The sequence below is a fragment of the Bombus pascuorum genome, chromosome 3 (genome assembly GCF_905332965.1).
Source record: "Bombus pascuorum chromosome 3, iyBomPasc1.1, whole genome shotgun sequence".
NCBI lineage: Eukaryota > Metazoa > Arthropoda > Insecta > Hymenoptera > Apidae > Bombus > Bombus pascuorum.
In genome coordinates this window covers 8,560,805-8,582,081 of record NC_083490.1, presented here as the reverse complement: position 1 = coordinate 8,582,081, position 21,277 = coordinate 8,560,805, and the positions used below count along the sequence as shown (strand labels likewise).

The window sequence follows — 21,277 nt, the reverse complement described above, 5'->3', positions numbered from 1 at the left end:
TGTCATTTCTAGCGCAATGGTGGTTCGATCGGTGAAGAAATAATGGAGAATTCTGACATTGGAGAACATGAAGATGCAGACGTTAAAGCAGAAAAACAAAAAGTTTTTAATCTCATTACTTCATCTGCCGTTCAAGAACCACCTGTAGTTCTAGTACAGGTATCATTTTATTATACATTATTTTCATTATCATAATGTATTCATATTATACAACTAAAGTTAAATATTTATTAGAACTTGAGAAAGGAGTATCGACAGCAGGATACAGGTTCATGTAGTTGCTGTTCGAAACAAGATGAAGAAGCTAGTCAAATACAACGAAAAGTTGCTGTAAGGAATCTTTCGTTAGCGGTTGAGCCAGGAGAAGTGTTCGGTTTGCTGGGCCACAATGGTGCTGGAAAAACGACGACAATGAAGATTATCATAGCTGAAGAAGCGGCCACTCGAGGCAGAGTACAGATCGGTGGTCATAATATTAATTCAAGTATGACAGAAGCTTTCAAACAAATGGGATACTGTCCCCAACATGATGCTCAATGGAAGAATATTACCGTTAGGGAACATTTAGAATCTTATGCCGCGATTCGTGGTGTACCATGGAGTGATATTGGCAGGTAATTTATTCGACCCATTTGAATATCTGTATAATTCTTAAATAAATATTTAGTAAAAAATTACAAACAAAAACAAAGTTCCATATTACAGAATCGTAGATTTATACCTCACCGGTTTGCAAATTCATGAACACGCCGATAAACAAGCTCATGAGTGTTCGGGTGGAACTAGAAGGAAGCTTAGTTTTGCCATGGCAATGATCGGAGGTCCAAAAGTTGTTCTAATGGACGAACCTAGTGCAGGAATGGATCCTAGGTCAAAGAGGTTTTTATGGGATACAATCCTTGCTAGTTTCCAGGTTTGTTCCTCTACTGAAACTTGTCATTTCCTATAACACACGATTGTTAAAGGTTATTTCATTATTGATACATTTTTTTTTAATAGGGTGGTAGAGGAGCAATTCTTACCACTCATTCAATGGAGGAAGCTGATGCTCTTTGTTCTAGAGTGGGTATAATGGTAAAAGGAGAGTTAAGATGTATTGGTTCTACTCAACATCTGAAGAATTTATATGGTGCAGGCTATACCCTCGAAATGAAACTTTTAGGCGGTGATTGTACACCAACGACACCGTCCGGTGATAGGATTACGATTCTGAAAGAATTTGTTTCCAGTCTTTTTCCAGATGCAACTCTCGAAGAAAGTTTTGCCGACAGATTAGTTTTTGCTGTTCCCCAACATGCAGTTACCTCGCTGGCCGAGTGTTTTACGCAGTTGGAGAAAGGTAAATATTGAATAAACGATTCGATTATCATACATTACATAGTTAAATTAATTGGAACTTTTATTATTAGCCAAGCTCGAGCTGGATATCGAAGAGTATAGCTTCAGCCAAACTACTTTGGAACAAGTTTTCCTTAAATTTTCCCACTATGACGAATCTAACTCGGGAGAATGATGACTCATACAAATGAGTGTATTTATTTCCATGTGTTGTATAGTGAAATACTCATGGAACTGCTCAAGTTGTGCAAAAAGTGTAAAAAATGTTATTCTTATTGGAAGAAGTGATTTGTTCTTTAGTGTTCCCACATACTATTGAAAATCACAATGATAGAAACGATTTCTGCGTTCTAAAATATCAGGAGTATTCTAATAATTACATAAAAGGACGTTATATTATCTTTGGATGTGCTGACTTTGAAGATTACCATATAAACCATATTTTGATCTTCAACGATTCTGTGAATGAAAGAAAACGTATTTTTACGGTATACATCGATCGACCTAATTGCTAAAAAAAGAATTACATATTTTTTTTGTGCCGGTGTATCGTATTGTTACGTTCGTCAGAATTAAACAGTGACTTCCTGGAGGTAATGTCGTGAAATAAATGGACATATGTGTAAAATTAATTGAGCTGTAAATAGTGGGAAACTCTGGACTTCGGTTGTCAGCAAAAAACAGCAGTACTAATACTATTTAAACAGTAATATTCATAATTTTGAAATTATATTGTAATATAGTCTATTATTCGATTCCTACGAATATTACAAATAGGTCTCACAATTAATATTGCTGTGGAATTGGAACGTTATTATCATCATTATAAATATAATATTAAACATTGACAGGGAAGAGAACAAGGATCCAAGGATCAATATTAAATTCTTTTTAAATGGAGTGAATTCAATGAATTACCTATCTACATTGATAAACGTAGGAAGAAAACATCTGTATATTCATTTTAGTGATATTTATGATTGCTCGCAATTATTTCGGGCACTGTTAAAAGGAATGGCACCGTTGTTCGGAAAGGGTGCTATTATAGCGAGAAAAGCTACGTAATATACAATCGGGCGATTTAATTTGAGCGTATAAAGTAGTGTGTAGTACATATTTATAAATACTTCTCCAGCTCGTTTATGGTCTTTACCGAAGCCTTTTGAATAACGAGAAAAAGAGATGATAGGTTGTTAATCTTGCCTCGGTAGAATGTGACGATAATAATTTAATATGAAACTTCTGTGGCAGAAGCAATCGAAATATAATGGAACAACTTGAATTCAGTAAAGTACATTATAGGAAATTTTTAATGGTCCATGAATGATTTAACAATTTCTGTTAAAAAAATTTCATTATTATAAAATTATTTATAAATATCTCTTTATATAATTTTCTGTTCCGCGTTATAATTTAATTGTTTATTTCCCAATATTTTCAGTTTTTTAAAAAATACTTTATTTTGCTGCAAATGCAAATATTGAATAAATGAGATAGTCTGAACAAAACGAGTTGATACTGAGAAAAGAGCGAAACCTAAAAAACAAGAATTTTTTATTGCATTATGTAAAGTTACATTAAATTGAACTCTTGTTAGAAGTGAATTTCATAAGTAGAACTAAAAAGGGCTAGATATCTTGTTTTATATGATCAGTTTTCAAGCATAATCAAGAGAGCCTGGTATGTGTCAAGAATAATTCATTTGAAAGATAAAAAAGAAAAGCTTAAAAAAAAACTTAGTTGGAATGTTAGGAAAAAAATATGTGCTCTCAAGATGTCCCATCAGAGAACAAATTTTTTTAGATATCTATGTGCGTACACTCGATCTTCCGTGATTAAAAAGAACTTTAAAATATTGAACGGAAGGAACAGTAAGAATACTGTTTGAAGAGGACTGAATGAAATATTTTGTAGGTTATAGTGCATAGGTAGACAAAAAATAAAAATTTCATTGCGTAAGGGGATATTGATTTTTGTAAATAAAATTCAGTGTAAGAAGGATTCTTACATCTATAGGAAATGTAAAATGAAGAGGAAACGTGCGTTGGGCGTACGCGTATTTATAAAGGGATTGTGTACGCACAATTCTTGTTCTAGCTAATACTACATCAATATACAATTTAGTCAATTATGGAATTAACTTGAATGAAAGGAAAAACTGCAGATAATTTTATGAACATTATATATATATATATATATATATATATATATATATATATAAATATATAAATATACGTATATTTATATATTTATATAAAACATGATATATACATATATGTATGCCGTTTTTTAACAACACCGATTATGTTTTAAGAATATCACGATTACGAGATACGGGAATATTATAAAACATTCCTAATCACAAGTACTGTTGCTACATTAAGAAATAGAACATAACTTGCATTCACGCTAAGCGATTTTTATTTCTTTTTGTCTGTAGCCATATCTACATTATATCTTCTCTGCTCATATTAATCGCCACTTTTTGGCTTCTCCTGTTACGACTCGTTCATATTTGTCGAGCTTTTCACATCGATCGATATATATGTATATATACATATAATAAATTATATATATATATATATTAATTAATGATATATATTTATATTTATGTAATTAAAGAGTTTGCAATGAGAATGTGACCATTGATCCTTAGATTATCTAAAATTTTATTAGACTAATTCGCGAATTATTCGATTTAATCATAAATAAAACATAAAATAAAAGTACTTCTAATTTAAAATAAAAAGACTTCAAATTTCTCTATAAGAACAATTTTATTGTTACAAATAGGTGATATCATTATTAAAACTAGATTTCGAAGTTTCTTTCAAATATAGAAATCAATTATTATCAATTATTATCAAGAATTAAATCAAAGAATTAATATAAAAGTGTAGAATTCATAATTTGCTTTTAGTGCAAACACTAAATTCATTTATAAGATATTGTTATTATAATGATATCTTATATCATTAAATTAATTTGAAGTTCTTCTTGAACTTTACTCGTCACGAGGAACTTCTATCGGTGCCATTTAAAGTTTTCTCGTCTTTACATTTATTTGCAGCATAGCTAATGAAATGTATATAGAGAGACATCGCAAACAATCACAAGCATAGTCGAACTTGATGCTTGTAAATCAAACATAAAATCGATCGTCATTGGTTACATATGTTTTTTAGAGATAATATATACATATATTCGCATCGAGACACTACACGTAGGTTATTGTTCGGCCGACTTTCGTTTCAACGAAAGAATGGAAACAAAAGAAGGAAAAATTCTTGCACACACATACATACAGTGGCGTGCAAAAGTTTCCGGCCAAATAGATCTTTCACTTTATATCTCAAAAGCGGTATTTTAAAAAATTTTAAGTAATATTATACAATTATATAACAGTGTTTGTGTATTATTTAAAATATTATTTGACATATATATTACAATATTATTTCAAATTGTTTTAGACATCACTTTTCGAATATAATGTTAGAAATTTACCTATTCCGGCTGAAATCGTTTGCACACCAGTGTATTTATATACACAACCATACATGCATGCACGCACTCATGCACTCACGCGCGCGACCGGTCATCGGATAAGGATTTCGCGCTTTTTAATAGATGCACTCACACACAAGACATTAAGAGAGAAAGAGACTCATATATAGGTACAATTATTAAAGAAAAAAAAATAATGCTATTATCATGAGTAAAAGAAAAAAAAAGAGAAGAAAACTACACGTCGAATACACCCTGTCGATGAACGGTTGACTTTGCGAAACTACAATATTTGTTGTGTAAAGTAAATGTAATCGATTGGTTAAATGGAAGCTTTTTCACAAATAAAAAGATGATCAGTTAAACATTTACAAAGTGTCCTTCTTCAAGCGTTTCATGTTTTTTAAAACTATAAACAAAACAGATATAAAGAAAAAAAGAAGAAAATACAAGAAGGCCCAAAAAATACACACGAAATATTCTTGAGGAGATTCTTGCTTCTCGAAATCGATCCATACTGTTGTTTAGTATATAATTTTAGAGTAACTTATAGCGATGTACATTCGATCTAATTAATAGTGTTTGTTATGTACTAATTAGCAGAGTAATAGGATAAGTACCATTTCCATTGAATAAATCTTTATTTTTCGTAGAGCATACGTTAGAGCGTACTGCGAACATTAATAACGAAAATATCGCAGATGTTTCGATTACATAAATTCTGCATAAACTGATACGACTGCTTGTTTCGGAACATAAATATTTGAATAAGTAGAATTGTGACGATTACACGGAGTTTATGCTTCTGGTTTTTCTATTTTTTTTTTTTTTTCATTTTTGTCTCTCCCCATTCGGCAGTGGCATATTTTTTTTCTTCCTAAACAAATTTCGTGTTTATATCTAATAAATTTCATGTACTTATTACTATCTTGTGAAACTATTAGAAATTATTTGCTTATAAACCAGAGATTTTTTATACAAACGATTTGATTATAATAACGTATCGAAAGACACTAGGAATTTGGGGAGAAAAATGAAATATACTAACATGAATAATTCGACAAACGACTGGTGCTGTTTATTGTAGCGCCTTGCAGTTAATTTTTACAAAAAAAAATTTGTTAAACGGGAGGTAAATTTATATAATCTTTTTATACAATTTAAAAAACGGTAGTTTTCGATTAAATTAATTATTGGCTCTGATTCTATTTAAGGTTTTATGTGTAAACTAATTATATATTACGTTTCACAGGGAAGTCTAGCTGAAGAAGATTTTTTGATTATTACCATAGATAGCACGAATTCTATTATGAAATAATTAATACGAAATGTATTTGTCCTCCATTCATATTTACATTACAAGTTTTTACATACATATATACACGTATACGTAGGTACACGTACATAACTATATGCTTTTTGTCGGACAAAAAACTTGCATATAATAAAAAGTGTTCGTTATATACTTCATGAAGTGCAAAGTGTATCAAAGAATTTCCGATTACCCTTTAACAATAGCGAGTCTCTTTTAATAAGGTATTTAGATGATTTGTTTACTAATAATTGCCGACGATAATGATAATAATTAACTCTGTAAAAGGACGTTAGGTCCCTCGCTTCGGATAAATAAATTTACAATATTGAATCTATTGTATTATTGTTATATTGCAATAAATATATGTATACAAGACGGTTTACAAAATTGCAAACAATATGTTATTTATAACTAGCTCGTTTTTCTCATCGGGTGTCATATTTTAATAAAATGTTTATTTATGCGAATCTAAAGTAAAATTATAAGAATTAAATCCATTTTCATAAAAAGTTTTCATAAAACTTTAATTCATTATGCTACGTTTCTAGACATTTCCAAAGTTGAAAAATTTCTGATTGAACTATTGCATGTGCAATAATCTTGACAAATATTGCAGCTAACTTGAACTTCTTTGTGAAATTTAATTTTCAAGATTGTGATAATGATTTGCTAAAGACTAAGTGTCTGTGTATATTGAACTCTAATGTATGTGTACAATTGATTTATAATAATTTATTTTCACATTTAATGTTCTGTTTTGTTTGAAATAATTTCTACATTTATAGTTAAAGAATGTTCATGGATTATCAATGAGACCTTATTAATTCGTTGCTTCTTCACAAGCATGTCATTAAAAAGACGATAAAGTGTTATACAATTTACTATAGATACAAAATTTATTGTAATAATCTTATATAAATGAAATGATATAACTTTCTTTTTGCCATATCAACATATAATAAAACCTTGTTTGTAGAAATTTGTGAAAATATACATACATGATATAAAATTGCTTTCTTAAGTTTTCAAATATTGTTAACACAGTTATATATTTCATAGTTAAATATATGAATATTAAATGTGCATTAACAAATTTTTATTAGATATTTATTAGTATTACTATCAATATTCTAACAAAGGAGGTAATTATATGTTAGTATCATAGGAGAAAATTTTAATTAAGATCAAATTAAGATAACAACAGACTTCTATGTAAATCAGGAAACATCCTTTACTAGGTATATAACTTGATACATTTGTTAATTTCTTTTAAAAACATGATACAATCAATTATTATAAATCATTAAAAATTTGATTTAAAAGCTATTTTCTCTTCTATTTATGCTTTAAGCTATTGATATATATCTTTTGGTTTTTGTTACAAAATATTGTAAATTACATCATTGAACGACGATTATTATTCTATTTTTACATCATTTGTAATGCATTTAATCTTGCTTTTTCGTCAAATCGACATTTATGTATATAGTAATATGTAATATATAATATGAATATTTTCATATTTCTTCGCTTCATAGAACTGAGATATTTATTAACAAAAGTAGAAAGATAATATTATACTAGGCAAAATCTAAAAGAACATTTCAATTGAATAAGTAGAGATTTCTAAATTAAGCATTTTTTCTACTTTTTACATATATTTTTATCATAATAAATTATGTCTCTAGTTCTCTAATATTTCAATTTCTCGAGAAAAGGATAATATCAAGTGATTCTTACAAAGCTAAATGTCCTTTAGTATTTTAAATAAAGGACTTTTTATAAAATAATAATTGTCAAACAAATGTTTTTATTTCTTTATGAAATTACGATACTTTAAATGTCTATTTATAATATATTACAATATACCTGCTATTTTGAACCATTCATAAAATTGAATCTACTCTTCAATTCAAATTTTCTAACTTTATGAATAAATTTCATACAAGCGCCAAATTTTATATCTAAAATTATCATACATTTTAGTGTTACAATATCTTATCCATTGTGTTACTGCCAAAAGAAAGAAAAACAAAAAAACCAAAACACATTTTGTAAGATTTGATCTTACATAAAATTTATGAAAATAATATCTTATTCAGTGAAATCATCACAAAATAGATTAAAAATGCAGTACTATTTTTTATATCACATTCGAAGAAATAGTCAAAATTTTTTTACAAAATTTGCTTTTTCAGCCTCCTTTCTTTACAAGACATGTGCAACTGTATTTTTCATTTACCAATGATCACAACAATAAATAGAAAATATAAGAAAAGATGCACATTGTAAGAGAAAGAAGGATTTACACAATGTCAGCTGAGAGACACATGAATTTTAATAATTTAAGCTTTCCTTCTTCATGTAGATAAATATAAACGATGATAATCATTAGCTCCAAAAGCGCAATTACATTTTGGACATTTTCGTTGCCTAGTCTCATATCGTGTACGTAAACAATCCCAACAAAATACGTGAAAACATTTTGTTAGAACCGCATCTTTACGTTTAACTTTACAGGAAGGACAAGTAAGTGTTTCCTTATATTCTCGAAGCTCCTCAGCCATTACTTCATCCAATGTTTCAGCAAGTTCTATTTTCTTCATTCTTTCAACTTTACGTCTCAATTGAGCTATTTCTTCCTATAATGAGATATAGCAGTGTTAGCAATAACTTGAATAAAATAATTTTCATCCTGTAACATTTCCTATGAAATATATAAAATATATTATTTGAGGTGTTAATATTACCTGTAATCTTTTTGTTTTATATGCTTCTGCTTCCAAAGAACTAGTTTTTTCAGCTACAACTTGTTGTGCTTCTTTCATTTGAGAATGATATTTTTCTACATAACATTCAAAATATATGAAAGATATTTTTATAAAACAATTACAAGTATCATTAAATAAATTTCTTACCAAGATGAAGTTTTAAATCAGCTGCAGACTGGGCACTTTCGATAGCTTTTCTTTTATGCATTTCCATTGCCTGTTGCCTCAAAGCCAATTCTTTTTCAACAGTAGCAAGGGAATTTTGTAAAAGGCGCTCCTTCTCTTCTAATTTACGAACGACGACATTAGCAGCTTCGACTTGAGTTGTTAATGTAGAAACTTGTTCTTTTAAAACATCTTTCTCCTCTCTAGCTAATTTGTGTAATTGATTACTTTTAATTCTTTCTGTCATAAGTTTAAAATTTGCATCATCTTTTTCACGTAATTGTTGAATTAGCCTAGAATTCTGTTCTTGCATGTCTTCAAAAGCTTGCCCAGTTACCTCCATTTCGTTCAAAAGAGCCTCCTCCTCCTGAAACCACACACAATTCTGTTTAGCATTACCGATAGTTCAACAGTTTTAAATAAAATTCGTATTTTATAGAATTTATCAAATATATAAAGTTACCTGCTTTTGAGAAGCAACTTGACGCTGAAGAGTGTATGCTTGTTCTTCTAGTTTCTTAATCTTTATTTGTGCATCTTCATCTGCCAACTTTTTACGCTCTTCTCTCTTACTTTCCTGAAAATATAAGCTTATTCAAAAAATTTTAAAAAAGATAAAAGATTCGCAATTAAAAGTCTACTTGCACAAATACCTGAATTTTCTTTATCTGTTGGCGTAATTCATCTAATTCTGCTCTCGTTTTCCGTTCAGCTGCCATTAATTGCACTTTATCTCTTTGTTCTTTTCCAACACCTTTGTACATGTCTAATAATAATTTCATTTCTTTCATTTCATTCACAGCCTTTCTGTAATTAGAATGATCAAATGTAAATTATGATAGTGATTAATTTAAAATTTAGTATATGGACATATGACATACTTTAGTTGCGCTTTCAGATCTCTAACAAGTTCTGATTCCGCTACTTTCGTGTCTTTGGCACGATGAGCAGGATCGCGATGTTCGGTTTTGACAGTTTCCTTCTTTATATCTTTTTCACGTTTAATATCTTTTTCTTTCTTTAAAGTTGGAGACGTTAATGTCAAAGAATCTGGAGTACCTTTGTTTCCTTCTCCTTCTCCAACTTCGATAGTTTCTACTTCTTCTTCTCCAGATTCTCTTTTTATTGAAACTCCGCTCTCTTCCTTTATCTATATTAACACAAAAGCTATCTAACTCCCAGAAACTTATTTCTATAACGCACTTTGGAAATATAAGTTCCCTTAAAGGAATTATTTTACCTGTGTAGAACCTGGAAGAGAATTTGATGCATCTTCCTCTTTTCCACTGCCATCTGAATTATTCCCTTCTTTGTTCTCCTGGGATGTTTGTTGGCCCAACTTCGTCGTTAGTTCCTCAATTTCTTTCTTTAGCTACGACAAAGCACGGATATCAACTGTAAATACTTTCATTCTTCTGTTAATACACTCTCCTTAAATAATTTGAAATCAATGATATACATACTTTCGGTATTTCGGATGAAGCTTCTTTGTACTTCCGTTTATAACGATGAACCTCGCCTTTAAGCTGTTGATTGTGATTTTGCAAAGATGTGATCAAATGTCTCATTTCTCGATTTATCGGTCCTGTTTGCTCGTTTGCAGCTAAATTTTGTTCAAATTCAATTCTTAACATTTCATATTCTTTTCGTAATTGAGCCAAAACATCTTCCAATTGTATGCATTCTCCACGTAGTTTTTTTTGTGCCATCAATTCTTCGCTCTGAAAATATTAACAAATAAATATTATTTTTATATAATTTTATAATGAAAGAAGAAAAATAAATAAAATAAAATGCACTTGCCTCCATCATTTCAATATGCCGTAAATGAGCGTTTTTACTGGATTGCAGTTGCTGACGAGCATCATCTAATTGTGTTTTCAATTGCATTGATTCATTGTATAATACAGAAAATTGCGATTGTAAACATTTGTATTCAGTCGTCTCAACAATTACCGATTCTGGAAGTTGTCGTATCTGCAAATATAAGATATTTTCGAAGTGAAAACAACATTTGATCACAATATCAAATAGGCTTCCACCCAATTTTTCTTACGTGTACTTTATTCAAATGTAAAGAAGTAAAACACAAGAAATCAGCAAAAGCAAGTACTACATGGGTATTTATTGCACAAGACATTAATTTACATTCCATACTGGACACCATAAACGTGTGTACAAAAACCAAAGAACTCACATCCATTTTTAATTTTTCTACTTCTTTCAATGCATCTCGATGCTGTTGATGTAGTTTATCCAGTTCTTGTAACCTGTTATTAGCTAACTCTCTGGTTTCTTCCAATTCTCTTTGTAAATCTTCGAGCTATATGATACGAAACAGAATTAAATATATACATTGATTTTAAATAAAAAGTGATAGACAACAGAATATTATACCTTTGTCTGTGACACACTTGAAGCAACTAAAGTATTGGGTTTATTACTTCCTTTTTCATCTGTACCATGTATTTGTTGAAACGCTTTTAGTTTCTCAATTGCTTCTCCAAGGTGATGTTCTAATTTATCATTACGCGCTCTCACTTTATTCAGCTCGTACTGAAGATCATCCACCTGGTTACGAAGCTCTGCGGCAAGTGTATCTTTCCCTGTTATGGTATCTTGCAGTTCTGACATCTATGAGAAGATATACTTATTAATACACAATAAAATGTAATTTATCAATATAAATAAGCTTACCTTTAATGAAATAGTGTGGTATTTTTCATGAAGTTGTATATTTATTGCTTGAAGGTTCCTATTTTCCATTTGTATCTCAGAATTTGCTCTACGCACAACTTCATCAATATTGGGTGCTTCATCTGAAATATAACATTGTCATTTTTTTATTTGATATATTATTTTCTTTTTCATGCATTAAATAATTAAATACCTCCATCAAATTCTCCTTTAAGTGCAAGAGTAATCTTTTCATTTCTTTGAGAAAGACGGTCAAATGCTTGTACTACTTTTGAAACTGCACGTTTGGACACTTGAACACGATTTGCTAATTTATCATCTAACTCTTCTTTGTCCCATGAAGAAAGCTGCATGAGAAATGATGTTGTAGCTTCACTTTCATCTATAATTCATTAAAAGTCATTAAAACATTTGTCTAAACATTTAATAGATTAGTTCATTATAGCTGTTTACTTTTATTTTCAGATTCATCAGCTGTTTCAGCATCAAATCTCTGAAGTAATACACGTATATCTTCATTCAATTGATTCCAATAACGATTAACAACATTAAGCACTGCATCATCTTGCATTTGTCGTTTTTCTAACTGTTCAATTCGTTGCCTTAATTCGGCCTCTACTCTATGACGCTGCTCTAGTCTCTATTAAATCATAATAACATAATATACAATACAATTTCATATCTTATGCTAAAAGGAGTATATGAAAAAAGTAACTAACTGGGAAAGGTCAATTTCAACTAACAAACAACAATAGAATATTGAAATATCATAACATGTCTAAATATAATATATTGTAATGTATAATATAAATGTAAGATACAATGTACACTAACAATATAGCAAAGCTAGATCATATGCTTACATAATAAATTAACATTTTACATTGAAGAAAATTTTTTCTTAATAATATCTACATTTACAACAGACAATTATAAAATACCATATAATATTAATTATGGAAAAACAATGTTTTATTAAGTATGAATAAATTAATAAGTCAAGGGATTATATTTTATAGGTAATATTTTTTTTCGATTATTGGCGTTTTATAAATACCTTTATCAAAGTATGATTTGAATACTAACCTGGGCCAATTTTTTATTTTGAAACTGTAAAACTTTCATGTCCATTTCTTCGAGGGTTGAAATAGGCCCGATTAAAATCGGTTCGAATTGAACTTTTTTAATAGGTGGTTGGGAACCCGAATCCCCACTATCCACAGGTCTCTTTGACATTTTGCCGCGAGCGTTTTTCTCTTTCTGAAAAATGTGAAAGCAGTTTTTTAAACGAACAAGGCACACTTTGTATTTGATTTCTCATTCAAAGTTTCTGATAATTTTGTTATTGATCAAAAGTAATCCGTACCTCGGTAACGCGTATTAATACATCCAGCTATCCTCTCCGCAAATGCCTTACAGTTTCGATATCGCTATGTCATTTTAAACACCTAAAACCTGCCGAAAAAATTATTCTTTCGACAGTTTTTTACATTTTAATGAAAACGGTCGACAAAAAGTACGTGCTTATAACGGAAGCCGCCATTGTGTCACGGCGTTGCATACGCGGCAAATCAAAAAATAAGGCAAAAACATCGACATTCTCTGTGACTATAGAGTTCAGTTAGATGAGAAACGCAGTTACCACGTTGCATCTCCACCCTTGAATTCTATGGCTGGATTCTTAAACGAAAACTGTGAGTTCATCTGGTGCAAGGTGAAGTAACTAAGAAGACAGATAACATTACTCTTTGCCATTAAAGATACATATAATACAGACTCATATATGTATGTACATATTTACATATGCAAATTGATACTTTTATGAAAACAACTAATGAATTGGAATAAAGATTTGTATCACCTTCGAAATATTTGAATAACTATTTTACTTTGAATATTTTTTGAATATATATATATATATATATATATATATATATATTTACATGTACATAAATTTAAATATTCCCAGTATATAATTTATATGAGTTATATATAAATTATCTTTTAGTAAATAATTATCTTCGATGGATAATACATTATTACTAATAAAAATGAAAATCATGATTAGAATAAATAGAAACACTGTGTATACATTTCTTTAATTAATTGGAATTTTACAGATTTCTTCGTTTCTTCGTTAGATATCCATAGTTTTCAATTCTTAACGATCCCTACCGTACCAGCTGTGAGACAAAGTAAATTTATTGTGATACCTTAAGAGTTAATATATGTGAGCGCTAGATTTATATTTAAATCATTTTCTCTTTTTTTAATTTTTTTTAGAAATAATCTGTTTAATCATTAATATAGAGTATATGATTTATTCCGCTACAAGTAATGTGTTATGCTTAGTATATAATTTCCTTATTGCGAATGAATTAAAATAAACCATTTCTTAATAGGTTAAATGTTTCCATGGAAACCATCCTTGCGCTGATTCATCCATATATAGATCAAACCTGTGAACCCGCCTCTTTAAAAGAACGCTGATCCTTCAGAAGCACAACAGTATTTTCGAAATTGGAAAAATACAATGTCGAACAAACGACCGCCTGAAATAGCTCCACCGCCTTCATTGAAATTTAGTTTGCATCAATGGCATCTAAATAATCACCACAGGTACGAGTATTTAATTTCAATTCTATAAACAAGAACTTATATGCTTTATATTCATATAATACTCCAAAATACTAAATATTTGAAATTAAAAAACATTACATAACTAATAAATTATTAACAAAAGAATTATATAATTATATTATAATTATAGAATTACAGAATTTTAGAATTATAGAATTTAAATTATAGAATTAAAAATATTTACATAAATATAAAAATTATGTATAAAATTACGATTAGGTATCGATGTTCCGAAGCGCAGCAGGAACTAGCAGATCGATTACTTAACGAATCTCAGCGTGTTTGCGAATTAAGCTCCGAGAAAGTACGAAACAATAAAGAAGAAACAGATCACAGACTGAAAGAAAAAATTGAGGACATCGAATTTCGTAAAAGAGAACTGCTGCGTATAAGGAAGGAAGTTCTTCTTGAAATTGATGCTTTGTCAATATACAAGGAGCGTATCATGGATGCTCTATCATCCGTGAGGAAAAACGCTTTTGTCATTTGCGAAAAATGCCTCATTTTTAGGTTCGATATACAAAACTAAAAAGAAAGCTGTAACTATTTCATATAGTTTTAACTTTTTATAAAAATAGGATATTTGTTAAATTTTACTATTATTTCAATTATAGAGAGCATAGATTAGGAATTGATTTAGTTCACGACGACATAGAAAAAGAATTATTAAAAGAATGCGAGGTAATCAAAGGCGTCGAAAGTTTATTAGTTCGGACTCTCGAACAAACGCAGGAACAAATACGTCGTCTTAAAGCGACGCTTTATTACATGGATCACGAGCTCGAGGATAAAGAAAATAATTTACGCATTGACAAGCACAACTTGACTTTGAAGGAGACCAATTTAAATTTAAGTATTTATCATGGTACATCGCGACTTGATCCATCGCAAGTATCACTTTAGCTCTCTTATTTTTCTTTATTTCAGTGTTTTCTTAAGTTTACCTAACTTTTAACATTTATTTATACATATTAAGAACGATAGAGTTGAACGAATGGGAAATGCAGACTAATAACAATATCGTTAGCGCTTCGAAAGAGGTAAATAGCGCTAGACCATTGCGCTGTTATATCGATAAAATTATAAAGCAAGTGATCGATGATCTAAATGATCAGAAAAATGCTACTGACGAGGCCTTCAGGCGGCGCATCGAGGAAACGAAAGAAGCGAAAATAAAATTAGAATTACAACACGCTGAGGTACATGGAAACAATCATTAACGTTTAATTAGAGATTCTAAAAATTTCTGCCACTATATAGCGTGTTCTAAGGTTTAAAGCCAAACTTTGTTAGTGTATAGGTATAATCAAGCAACAAATGTTATATAAATATATGCCATTTAAAGTTTATTAAAAAGCTATAATAAAAATAAAAAAAACAGTAACAGACTTGTGGTTACTATATTATAAGACAGAAATAGATTAAAGAATCAATATATGTAATCATTAGCTATCAATATTCCATTTCAACAAACAAAATTTATAAAAAGTTCGATATAATATCTTAGAAAACTCATTTCAATTTTAATGAACTATGCTTACACAACACTTTTTGCTTGCCTATGCTCATAGAATACACTGTATTTTTAGTTTAACCATTGGACCACGAAATATCTTGACATGCATTTGTATATAAGCATCATATAATTTATTAATTATGCATGAATATTCATTGCATTTTCTAGTTTAAATATGAATCATTGAATTAAAATGTTACATGTATGTATGTGCACGAAACAGATCATGCGACAAGCAGCGGAAATGAAGGATAATATTACTCGCATTGAAAAATCAATCGCGGAGAAGGAAAGCTTTTTAGCTTTGGCACATACGAGACTCGGTAATCGTTGTCAAAGGCCAGGATTAGAACTTACACGAGATCTAGTGGAAATTAATCTTGTAAAGGAAGTATATGATTTACGTGAGATTGTGTCGGAACTACAAGCAACTATATTCGAGGTTTATAGTTCATACGTTTTATAGTTTATCATTCTGTTGTTTAATCAGTTTATTATAAATGATAATACAATTATTATTTCAGTCTCAGGCATCGTTGCGTTATTTACTCAAAACACAAATTCAAATCGAGGAAGATATCAATGTTAAAATAAACACGTTAAAAATCGATGAGGTCGACTGCATGACCCTTCGTCAAAGCATGGATTATCACACATATTAAATTAATTCGAGCATCGAATGAATCCATAAAAATTTTTATGTAATAAAATGCAAAAAAAAAAAAAAAAAATGACGGTATTCATTATAAATACACTGCAGATTTTTACGTATTTATAGAAAATTTAAGAATGAGATAATACACTGAATGCAAATAATATACAAAAATATATAAAACTGTCAAGTACAAACATAAACCAAACCATTTTCTACATAAATTCCATTTTTTCAAACTTTCTTCATAAAAATATGAATTTGGATAAATATTCACAATCTATTTATAAAGTTGAAGCAATCATTTATTTAAAAAACTCGTTATTTCTTAGAAAATTCGAATTCTATTTGATAAGTTTTCGTACATAGAAAATTCTCTTATGTGTTACAATATATACTACTCTTAGAATTTAATTATATTTGAGATTGTGTAATGCTAATTTCCGGTAAATAAGTAAAAATGCATGCATCGATATGTGTTGATGATTTCCTTGTATACAAGCGCGGTGCGAGGCTGCATAAAGGGTTAAAAAAAAGACGTATATATGTGATAATAAAAGATATACAAACATACATCTGTTACTAGAAAACTTGATATTCATACAATTTTTACGAATATAACTAAAGGAGTGGAATCTAAATATTTTACATTAGATATTTTATATATTTCTGCATACTATGTTATACATTTTTATGTGTATAAATTTCTCATTAATATTCGCAGTTTGTTTATTAGTTTATAAACCGTGTATTTTAATACAGAGCTACTATTGGAAGTTCTTGTATTGGTCTAGAAAAGAATATTGTTCCTATTGGTTAATACTCGTGACTCGTGCAATACTGACTGGCCGACTATTGCCATTACCGCGGTGGCAGTATTTTATCTGTAAGCAGCGGTATTAGTGAGAATTTTCCTCCTTGTCCACGTTTCTTCATGAAAGTGTCAATTTGAGTGTTCTCGAGTGTAGAAAACTTCTGTCGTTGAGCTAATGTAATGGCAGACATATATTGGGAACGTGTTTCGTTCAATTTGTTGATGATATTTTACGTATAGGAGATTTAGTTTAATCGCACATTAGAAAAGGAAATTATAAGAAATGTCAAGTGACGCAATAATCGTATTACCTGGAGAGGTAATTGTGTACATTTTGGAAGATAAACGACTTAGCTTTTCAGATGTCCTTCATTTCAGTTCGACCTGCAGGAGTTTGTACAAAATTGTCAATGAAAATAATAAACTTTGGAAGACAAAATTTTTTCAAAGGTATATCACTATTTTTCGAAGGTATTATTGTTGAAATAAAAATCGAGTGAATTATACACGTCCTTTGTTTTTTTTGAACGATTTTGACCTTATTTATTTTGAATAGATCAAATAAATTCTTTTTGTACTAGCAGACGAGAAACGCAAATTATTATTTTAAAGTTCGAGATATAAATTCTTATTTATGTACTATTTATAAGTATAGATTATAAACACTATAAATACAGAATATCCCAGTTAGAGATATTTTCTTTGATTGTTACAAGATAAAATCTTTTCTAAACATAATTTAAACAACTTTTACAACTGATTTTATTTAAAACATTCGATATTATTTTTATTATCAATACTATTATTATTATTTTTTTAATAACAGATGGCCACATTTGAGAGAAATATATCAAACAAATAATGAGATGGATTATCGAATGATAAATTGGAAGGAGGAAGTAAAGAGTAGCTTGAGTAGTAGAATAAAATTGCTTTCTCATTTATCTTCTATGTCCAGTAAATATTATAAAATACAAGAATTATCTAATTCAGAATTTGAAGAGTTTGATCCTCTATTTTGTCCAAAAGAAGGTGTTCATCCTTTAGCTTATTATTTTCTGGTAGATGAACTTGTTAGCTTAATCAAACATCCTGCTATGTAAGTATATGAATATAAGATGTTTTTGTCTTAGAATTCTGGGTAATGATGTTATTATAAACTCTTTCAGAGTCAGCAATTTAACACATAGGTATTATGCCCTTAAAATTGTTCGATATTTGAAACAAACCCATTTGAAGGATGAATGGAAAAAATTTCTATCTTTACCACCAAAACAACAGACCTTAGAACGTGGTGCAACTATTGTGGCACAATGGAGTCAGCCAGAAAGACATGTGTCATATTTTGCAATATCATCAGCATTAGATAATATTGCAGAACAAACTAAAGAGCTGCTCAGAGAACGATATCCAAATCATACTATATTTTCAATTCCAACTGAAAGATTTAACTTTTGGAAAAATAATATTATTGGTGACAACCAGTGGAATATTACAGAAACGAGGCAATTAACAGATGCATTATGCGAAGTATTATTTAAAAGGTTAGGATTCTATGGAAACAGTGAAATGTATTATTCATCAGAAAATTCATTCATAGATCGTGTAAGTTATGAATATTATAAAAAGTAAAAAAGGTAATGTGTAATTTCATATTATAAAATAAATGTAATATTTACAACTTTTCATTTAGGTTTTGGAACATAGACGGGGAATTCCTATAACTTTAGCAATAGTATTTGAAAGTGTTGCTCGAAGACTTGGCATACACTGTGAACCTGTTAGTTTCCCATCTCATTTTTTGCTACGTTGGAAAGAAACATAGTAAGTTTACAAATAATATGGGTACAATTAATATAATTATACATATTTCAGAACTCATATAGAGTTAAGTTGACTTAAGTTAATTTATATTAAGTTCTAGTTGTAATGGTTTATATGTTAGAAATAAGATTTATATATATCTACAAACATACAGTGGTATATGGATAAAGAATAAATAAATATAATAATATATATTTCAGATTTATATGAATCTGATAACCTTAATGCAATAAGCATTTGAGTTTTAATTTTATCTATACTATATTTTTTTTAGATATTATTACATGTTTTATTTTAGTGGACCACAATTTAAGGATACGGAAAATTTTTATATTGATGTTTTCAATGGTGGTCAATTTTTAACTAAGAGGAGTTGTCCTCGAATTGGTGGTATTTCAAGATGTCCAATAGAAAAATATAATGTTCATGAGCCGGCAACTGCTATAGAGGTTTATACATTTTCTTTGACCTGAAAATTCTTTCTTTCTATTGTTCTTTGAATATCTAATATGTACAGTAATACTTCTTAACAGGTAGTAACAAGAATGGCAAATAATTTGGAAATAGCTGCTAGGCAACATACTCATGTAAGTGGTAGAACTGCAAGGTTACGTTCTGCTCTTGAACTCCAATACATGATACAACCCAATGACGCAAATACGATTTTGCAATTAGGTCGAATATATATCTCACAATTCATGGACTTGAGTGAATTAGTGAAGAGATTAGAAAACATACCAGAGGTATTTTATGAAATTAATATCTGTTACGAAAAATTAAGTTTTCTCTTACATAAAAAATTTATGAAAATTTTAGGATTTAGAGTTAATATCAAGAGGACAGGCAAATCTAATATTACAGACATTTAATGTCCATATTTACCAATCATATCAGATGAGGTTAAAAGCTAGAGTAAGATCATCAATAATATATGTCAAGATTTTCAAATAATATCAGTTTATTACAAAAATTTATAAGTTGCATGTATTTTATTCAGGAAGAAATAAGGCCAAAAAGTAGAGAACGAAGGGTAAAATATGCGATAGGGTTGATAATGAAACATAAATTTCATGGATACATGTGTGTAATAACAGGATGGGACACCTCTTGTAGAGCGCCTTCAGAATGGATGAATCAAATGAACGTAGATGAATTAAGGGATGGTCCAAATCAACCATTTTATAACGTACTTGTTGATGATGGGTCATGCCATTATGTGGCACAAGGTAATATATTACTTACTATTCACTTATAAAGGAAAAGAAACAGAATATGTTTAAATAATACATATGAATTTATTATTAGAAAATTTAGAGTTGGCTTCTAATCCAGGATGGATATATCATCACGTGATTGGTAGATACTTTTATAAATTCAGTGGTGCTCATTATATACCAAATGAAGAGGCAGCAAGAGAATATCCAGAAGATGAAAAAATTTGCAATGAATTACTTGTTACATACTTGCAAAATGGAATGACATACAGTACCACTTAACAATCTATTTTCATTAGCTCTAATACAAGATAATAGTAAGATAAAACAAATATCTTTTTCTTATTGCATATTCCACGCATAATACTAAAAAAGGTAATATTTTCATAAAAAATTTTAATAAAAAAGTAATCATTTTTTATTTACTGTATGGTCCATTATTGAGTTTCTTTACTTTAAATAACTTTTGACTTGTCTAAATAATTTTGGATGTCTTGTAAATACATGTCGACGAATGTCGACGAAAATAAAGAACAATACATATAAAAGGTTTTGTAAAGCATACAAAACATTTGTACACACTATCGTATATCTTAATCACTGTTTTATGTATACTATTGACAGCTTAAATAATGTTTATTATAAACGTAATAATGTATAAGCATCTTGAAAACATTGAGCTACTTCTAACTCTCGACCCCATTCATATGTGATATAGATGTGTACGAATGTATTTGTTATATGTGATAAAAGTAAGAAGTGGTTTGTGTTTTAATGACACTTTATTATGTAAATGTAATAAACGCCAAAGCTTGAACTGCAAACAG

General features: G+C 29.3%; 4 protein-coding genes across 8 annotated transcripts in view; 3 read left to right on the top strand and 1 right to left on the bottom strand.

Annotated features, from left to right (window-relative positions):
* LOC132905087 (cholesterol transporter ABCA5-like) overlaps window positions 1–3,745 on the top strand; it is a 33,962-nt gene extending 30,217 nt beyond the window's left edge. For both annotated transcript variants that reach the window (XM_060956037.1, XM_060956035.1), the window contains exons 22-26: window positions 13–159; window positions 235–614; window positions 706–913; window positions 1,000–1,339; window positions 1,410–3,745. In XM_060956037.1, the coding sequence (XP_060812020.1) occupies window positions 13–159; window positions 235–614; window positions 706–913; window positions 1,000–1,339; window positions 1,410–1,513 (1,179 nt within the window). In that variant the 3' untranslated portion in view covers window positions 1,514–3,745. The remainder of the gene's footprint in view (window positions 1–12; window positions 160–234; window positions 615–705; window positions 914–999; window positions 1,340–1,409) is intronic.
* Window positions 3,746–7,363: 3,618 nt separating this feature from the next.
* On the bottom strand, window positions 7,364–13,331 carry LOC132905103 (E3 ubiquitin-protein ligase Bre1). The gene is made up of 16 exons (XM_060956070.1): window positions 13,157–13,331; window positions 12,877–13,050; window positions 12,244–12,430; window positions 11,984–12,172; window positions 11,791–11,912; window positions 11,491–11,727; window positions 11,291–11,416; window positions 10,897–11,070; window positions 10,557–10,814; window positions 10,334–10,465; window positions 9,975–10,243; window positions 9,747–9,900; window positions 9,557–9,670; window positions 9,076–9,460; window positions 8,908–9,002; window positions 7,364–8,799 (listed from the first exon to the last, which is right to left on the bottom strand). Exons 2-16 carry the CDS (start codon window positions 13,024–13,026, stop codon window positions 8,518–8,520), a joined length of 2,874 nt encoding a protein of 957 aa, XP_060812053.1. The 5' UTR covers window positions 13,027–13,050; window positions 13,157–13,331; the 3' UTR covers window positions 7,364–8,517.
* A 71-nt stretch (window positions 13,332–13,402) lies between these two features.
* On the top strand, window positions 13,403–17,816 carry LOC132905095 (tektin-1). Of its 3 annotated transcripts, none has more exons than XM_060956058.1 (9): window positions 13,406–13,504; window positions 13,911–13,985; window positions 14,193–14,409; window positions 14,650–14,940; window positions 15,045–15,317; window positions 15,407–15,629; window positions 16,170–16,388; window positions 16,471–17,731; window positions 17,791–17,816. In XM_060956058.1, exons 3-8 carry the CDS (start codon window positions 14,324–14,326, stop codon window positions 16,606–16,608), a joined length of 1,230 nt encoding a protein of 409 aa, XP_060812041.1. In that variant the 5' UTR covers window positions 13,406–13,504; window positions 13,911–13,985; window positions 14,193–14,323; the 3' UTR covers window positions 16,609–17,731; window positions 17,791–17,816. The 3 variants fall into 3 exon arrangements, with proteins under 3 accessions (XP_060812042.1, XP_060812041.1, XP_060812040.1); XM_060956057.1 differs by having other exon boundaries at window positions 13,911–14,124; XM_060956059.1 differs by lacking the exon at window positions 13,911–13,985 and having other exon boundaries at window positions 13,403–13,504.
* Window positions 17,696–21,274, top strand: LOC132905092 (F-box only protein 21-like). Of its 2 annotated transcripts, XM_060956051.1 has the most exons (9): window positions 17,696–17,862; window positions 18,239–18,511; window positions 18,582–19,017; window positions 19,106–19,236; window positions 19,535–19,685; window positions 19,770–19,979; window positions 20,053–20,148; window positions 20,234–20,462; window positions 20,542–21,274. In XM_060956051.1, the coding sequence occupies exons 1-9, from the start codon at window positions 17,696–17,698 to the stop codon at window positions 20,730–20,732; spliced, it is 1,884 nt and encodes a 627-aa protein (XP_060812034.1). In that variant the 3' UTR covers window positions 20,733–21,274. The 2 variants fall into 2 exon arrangements, with proteins under 2 accessions (XP_060812034.1, XP_060812035.1); XM_060956052.1 differs by lacking the exon at window positions 20,053–20,148.
* Window positions 21,275–21,277: the final 3 nt, after the last annotated feature.

Excerpts from the sequence above, each read along its gene's own strand:
- LOC132905095 (XM_060956059.1), top strand. The coding sequence starts at position 14,324 with ATGTCGAACAAACGACCGCCTGAAATAGCTCCACCGCCTTCATTGAAA. Across the intron at positions 14,941-15,044 it reads GAAAAATGCCTCATTTTTAG|AGAGCATAGATTAGGAATTG; the intron begins GTTCGATATACA and ends TTTCAATTATAG. Across the intron at positions 16,389-16,470 it reads TACAAGCAACTATATTCGAG|TCTCAGGCATCGTTGCGTTA; the intron begins GTTTATAGTTCA and ends TTATTATTTCAG.
- LOC132905103 (XM_060956070.1), bottom strand. The coding sequence starts at position 13,026 with ATGTCAAAGAGACCTGTGGATAGTGGGGATTCGGGTTCCCAACCACCT. Across the intron at positions 12,431-12,876 it reads AAAATAAAAAATTGGCCCAG|AGACTAGAGCAGCGTCATAG; the intron begins GTTAGTATTCAA and ends ATGATTTAATAG. Across the intron at positions 9,003-9,075 it reads TGATTTAAAACTTCATCTTG|AAAAATATCATTCTCAAATG; the intron begins GTAAGAAATTTA and ends AATGTTATGTAG.
- LOC132905092 (XM_060956051.1), top strand. The coding sequence starts at position 17,696 with ATGTCAAGTGACGCAATAATCGTATTACCTGGAGAGGTAATTGTGTAC. Across the intron at positions 18,512-18,581 it reads TTAATCAAACATCCTGCTAT|AGTCAGCAATTTAACACATA; the intron begins GTAAGTATATGA and ends AAACTCTTTCAG. Across the intron at positions 19,237-19,534 it reads CTACGTTGGAAAGAAACATA|TGGACCACAATTTAAGGATA; the intron begins GTAAGTTTACAA and ends GTTTTATTTTAG.